We start from the raw sequence: 5452 nt of genomic DNA on the forward strand, positions 1-5452 counted from the left end.
ACTTCAAGTTTCTCATTTCGACTGCTGCGCACTTGGACAAGGAGGATTCTGGCCACCGTGGTTCTCATCGTCATCGTTGTTATTTTGCTGTGTAACACCGCCTCGTGGAGGCGAAGAAACAATTTTATTTGCTTTCGTTTAGTACCTTGTTGGTTTTAAGTTTCGCAACTCTAGTTTCTTGCTTTGATCTACTGGATTCAGACCTATTTCAAGTTATTATGGAAGTTTATGTTTGCTTTTGGTTGAATATCTCTGAGTTTATGTTCATCTCTAGTTTTTAGCTCTAGTTTTTGTTTGTTGTTGGATGTTTGGAGCTGAGATCTGTGTTTGTTGTTGGAGGTTGGGAATTTGCGTATGAAGATGTTTGGATTTGTTGAATTGCGGTGTTTTGGAGTTGAAGTTTCGTATATTTGGTGCTTGATGTTTACGTTATGCATGATCATGGGTATTTACTTTCTGTTTCTGCATCCTTTAGGTCCAGTAGCGTAGATCTGTTAGTTTAGGCTTAAATTTCTCGTTCTAAGTCTTGTTTTAAAGTTTAGATTTAAGGTTGCTCTGTTTTCATGGTGTTTAATACCCTGTTTTCTCTGCTATTCTAATGTTTTTTCACCGGGAGAACTAATTGGATTGTTACGGGCGGAACGGATGGGGCGCGCGTTGGAAGAAGCGGTTTGTTACCGAGCCCTCTTATTGGGCATAACAAGAGCGTCTCTCAATACTCAAAGTTTTATATCTGAAGCAAGTTTTCAAGAAACTGCTCGAGTTTTAGCAAAAGCAGCTCTCCGGGGTCGAATCGATTGGTTGAAAGGCCTGAAAGAGAACGTTGTTTTGGGGGGTATGATACCTGTTGGTACAGGGTTGAAAGGATTGGTGCCCTCTTCAAAACAACACAACAGGAGCCCTTTGGAAATGGAAACAAAAAAAAACAATCTATTCGAGGGGGAAATGAGAGATATTTTGTTTCACCACAGAAAATTATTTGATTCTTTGTTTTCAAAGAATTTTCATGATAGACCAGAACAATCATTTATAGGATTTAATGATTCCTAAAAGTCGATTCATCTTTTTGACTATCTGTATATGTATTTGGTACAGTCATTTGAATAGTAAGGCAATAGAAAAGACTAATGGCTTATTCGTCTATCTACGGCCAATCTACGGTAGAAGAGAAGGTTCCATCGGAACAATTATTTATTTCAGTTCGTGGTTTCTCATCTCTTTTTTTTTTTTTTTTAAGGGGGGTGTGGGGAGAAATGACAAGAAGATATTGGAACATTAACTTGGAAGAGATGCTGGAGGCGGGAGTTCATTTTGGCCATGGTACTAGGAAATGGAATCCTAAAATGGCACCTTATATCTCTGCAAAGCGTAAAGGTATTCATATTACAAATCTTACTAAAACTGCTCGTTTTTTATCCGAAGCCTGCGATTTGGTTTTTGATGCAGCAAGTAGGGGAAAACAGTTCTTGATTGTTGGTACCAAAAAGAAAGCAGCTGATTCAGTAGCATGGGCTGCAATAAAAGCCCGGTGTCATTGTGTTAATAAAAAATGGCTCGGCGGGATGTTAACAAATTGGTCCACTACAGAAACGAGACTTCATAAGTTCAGGGACTTGAGAATGGAACAAAAAACGGGAAGACTCGATCGTCTTCCGAAAAGAGATGCGGCTGTGGTGAAAAGACAATTATCTCGCCTACAAACATATCTGGGCGGGATTAAATAAAAGATTGTAGTGTAATAAGTCTGAAAATTTATTTATTTTTAAGAAACTATTAAAAACACTAGTATAACACTAAAATAATACTACTAGTGTTTGATGCTATGTATTGAAAGAATCCACACACAAGGACTAAACATTAGTACTAGTTCATTCTAATTTAGATTAATACGTGTATCGATGTCAACAACGATAATTAAAAAAAAAATCTAAAAATCGGAAATATGACTATTCTTCCAGCAACCTCAACTGAAGCTCTTTCCTCACACATCTCTTCTCTGCAATTTCTGCCCATTCATTCTCCTTCTTTTTCACCCGATCAGGTATTCTTCTCCCTCAATTTCAATCGGATCTTCTAAATCCTTCGCCGCATTTGATCGCTTTACGCGCACTCCAATTTCAAATCCTCATCGTGCACAAGCAAAAACTCAACTTTTCTACTCAAGGTTTAAGTTTTTTCTTAGTCCTAACCCGTGCAAATGATTATTCTTACTTTATATGATCTCCGAGTTGTTCAATTTCTGATTCTGAATGCCGTGCATCCATTTTACTTCAAATCCAGCTTATTTGTGTACATAATTTGATGAGGAATAGGGTTAGGATTCAGGTGACCTAATTATTAATTGGATTTCAATGCTTTATGATAGCACCAATTTAGCTTTTGAAGTTGTTTATAGCAACCTAAGACATGGTATTCAGGTAGCTGTGGTTTGTTGGAATGGCTGTCCAATGCCCTAAAATCAGGCCAGCAGTAGAAGCCGGTTTTCCTGTGATGCGCCATCGATTACCATGGCAGACACAGACCAAAATCAGCTTCAGTGTTCCCAACAAGGCAATGAATCTCAGGATTTCAGCTCTCTCTGGAGGAGACAATAGTAGTAGTAGCAAGAAATCTGCTGCCCCCAATTCGAATTATGTGGTTCCTTTAGACAAGTCTTCCTGCATCACTCGCCCCCTCGCTGAGATTCTCCGTGACCTCAATAAGAAGGTTTCTGATAATATTATTAAGACCAATGATAATCATTCCACATTTATCCCATGGTGATTGCTCTGGACCTTTGTGTATTTTTATTTTATTACTACTTGTCTATTGGGGTACTAATTACTGATTCACAGGTACCATGCCAATCGTATGCTGAGCTTTTATGCCCCAGGTAACATCAGTTCCATCTCATTTATCTTCTTGGGCTTAAAATGTAAAAGCAGCACTTGAAGCAACTTCGCGCTAATGATTTTGTGGCATGCCCTGTAACGACAGTTATCTCACAATATCAAAAGAACTCGTTAGTAATTAGGTTTCTATTTTTTTAAGTCCACTTCAATTCGGTTATCGATTGCACTTGTACATACTGTATCACTCTGATTATCGATGAACGTCAAACTATAGGTTCATAGAAAATATCAGGATCTTGCATAATTGTTCAGTCGAACCCTTAGGTGCGACATTGTCTATTTGCGTCCTCAAAGCAAGTTCATGGCGTCCCTTTGCATGGTTTCCATATTTATTCTTTTTACTCACTCAAGAAAAAGATTTCGTTGTGTTGTCTTGAAGTACTATATACATAACCTCTCCTTTTTAGTCCTTAAATTTCATAAGCTTGTTATCTCAAAATGGGAAAAAACATGTGGAACCTGACTGATAGGATCTTTTGTATTACAGCTCCTCTCTGAATAAGAATGATTGATATTGTGAAGCATGTCATTGATGGTTATTATATCATAATAGTGTACTGTATTATGCTAGTCAGAAATTGTAGGGCTAAATGTTAGTCAAGATTAATACCAATGATGTGATTGGATCTTCTAAAATACTAACCATTTTATGTAGGTTGGTGTGGAGAAATCCGTGATGTTATCTTTTCTGAGAATGGAAGTGTGACTGTGGTTTATCGGGTGACTGTACGGGGCTCAGATGGCGAGGTGTGTTCCTTTCCATATTACCTAAATATTACCTCATACCTGATAACGCATTCTGCATCTCATCCAATTTGCGGAATATATGAAGTGACTGACCTAATAAAGCATATTTTTTGCTTGCAAATTGGATTGATTATAATATTGTCATCAAGGTTTATTTTAGTGGAGACCTTGCAAATGATGTTTTAGCATCTAATGTTCACAACTCTCGTGATTCCCTCCCCTAAAATGAACTTGCAATCGGGCTACCATCTGTCATTGGTCGTATATTTGGTTTTGTTGTATGCAGCGGTTGCAGCCACAGTAGTTTAAAAATACTTTGTGAATGAATGATATGATTTTCATTGTTTTAATAGGGATTTAATATTTTTTATCTGTTTGCTTTGTATGTAAATATTGACTAAACATGTTAGAAGAATTTCCCCATTTCTTCTTAGCCTAGGGATTCATTGACATCAACCAGATTGAGATTACATAAGGATTTTTTTCATTGTAATAGTTCCACAATATATATTCAGTTCGCCGCCTTATTCCTCCCACTGAAACCGAGTTATAGGTTAAGGGAATGTATAGCCATATTTTCTGTGAAAAAAGTTGATAGAGTGTTGACCTTTAATTAATTATTCTAACAAATTCCATTAAATTCCATTAGTATATAAGGTTTGCATGAGCATGTTAGATACTAACATGTTTAATCATGTTGAATAGGTGATGTAAACTTACATGATCAATCATGATTTTCCTAAAAAAATAATGGAAGTCTTAATTTCTAGAGGAAAGGACTTCAGAGATAGAGGAATGAAGAGATAATAATGGCTAAATAAAATCCATAAAGATTACATATTTAGATAAAACAATCACTTCAAATTTTAGGTTTTAATTGCACAATTATGACTGTTGTGATAAAGTCATATGAGGGTTCATGAATATGACATTTTAGGGATCAACCTACAAGATATTTATTAAACAATAAAATGTACAAGCTTGTTGTCATCTGGCTGTTTTAAAAATCTGAAAATCTATGGATAAATATGTATGGTGTTTTATCTGGTAGATGAAATTTATATAAAGTTTATGAACTACTAAAATGCTAGAAAAGTGCATACAAAATTATTGTACATGGATTGGATGGCCAGGATCATTTTCCTATAAATTTCATTTGCTTCAACACACTCACTTCGAACAACAAATTATTGAACACTAGATTTTTCTGGCTTGGGCTAACAAGAAATGCTCATTATGCAAGGTTTATTAAGCTGTTGGAATAGGAGGTCCTTTTTCATCTACATTTTACTTCAAAGTTGATTCATATGCAATATATGGTCTTAATATTTCATGCATTGGAAGCTAGGCCATAAATGTTTCTGTTTATTATGGAAGGAAAATAGGAAAAATACAAGGGCTAAAATTTTGAAATGCAGGCACATCGTGAGTCAACTGGGACAGTGTCGCCTGGCAATGGTGAGATCGTAGATCCTGTTGCTGCAGCAGAGCAGATAGCTTTTTGCAGAGCATGTTCGCGATTTGGTCTTGGCTTGTACCTTTACCACGAAGAGTAGAAGAGGTTGTTTTCATCATGTCCCACGGTTGTTTATCATCCTTTCTCGATTTATGTATGTTGTAACACTTGTATTTTAGATTATTGAAATTTGATCTTATAGCATCTGAATGCTACCAACATTAAATTTCATTCGCAATATTGTTTAATATAGACCAGAATTTTTCTAGCATTCTTGTATGCCGTTGGAGCTGGATGAATTACATATCAGACGGTTTACTAATACTCTCGCCGTTTCCTAAAAATGTACGTTTAGAAA

General features: G+C 36.2%; 1 protein-coding gene across 2 annotated transcripts; it reads left to right on the forward strand.

Moving 5' to 3' along the window:
* Nucleotides 1-1891: 1891 nt before the first annotated feature.
* On the forward strand, nt 1892-5365 carry LOC125217644 (DNA repair RAD52-like protein 2, chloroplastic). 2 transcript variants are annotated; one of them, XM_048119166.1, is made up of 5 exons: nt 1892-2041; nt 2418-2759; nt 2835-2872; nt 3547-3638; nt 5057-5365. In XM_048119166.1, exons 2-5 carry the CDS (start codon nt 2437-2439, stop codon nt 5192-5194), a joined length of 591 nt encoding a protein of 196 aa, XP_047975123.1. In that variant the 5' UTR covers nt 1892-2041; nt 2418-2436; the 3' UTR covers nt 5195-5365. The 2 variants fall into 2 exon arrangements, with proteins under 2 accessions (XP_047975123.1, XP_047975122.1); XM_048119165.1 differs by having other exon boundaries at nt 1958-2164.
* The last annotated feature ends 87 nt before the right edge of the window (nt 5366-5452 follow it).

The sequence above is a fragment of the Salvia hispanica genome, chromosome 4 (assembly GCF_023119035.1).
Source record: "Salvia hispanica cultivar TCC Black 2014 chromosome 4, UniMelb_Shisp_WGS_1.0, whole genome shotgun sequence".
NCBI lineage: Eukaryota > Viridiplantae > Streptophyta > Magnoliopsida > Lamiales > Lamiaceae > Salvia > Salvia hispanica.

Coding starts and splice junctions, on each gene's coding strand:
- LOC125217644 (XM_048119166.1), top strand. CDS start 2,437: ATGGCTGTCCAATGCCCTAAAATCAGGCCAGCAGTAGAAGCCGGTTTT. Junction 2,760..2,834: donor CATTCCACATTTATCCCATG/GTGATTGCTCTG, acceptor ACTGATTCACAG/GTACCATGCCAATCGTATGC. Junction 2,873..3,546: donor GCTGAGCTTTTATGCCCCAG/GTAACATCAGTT, acceptor CATTTTATGTAG/GTTGGTGTGGAGAAATCCGT.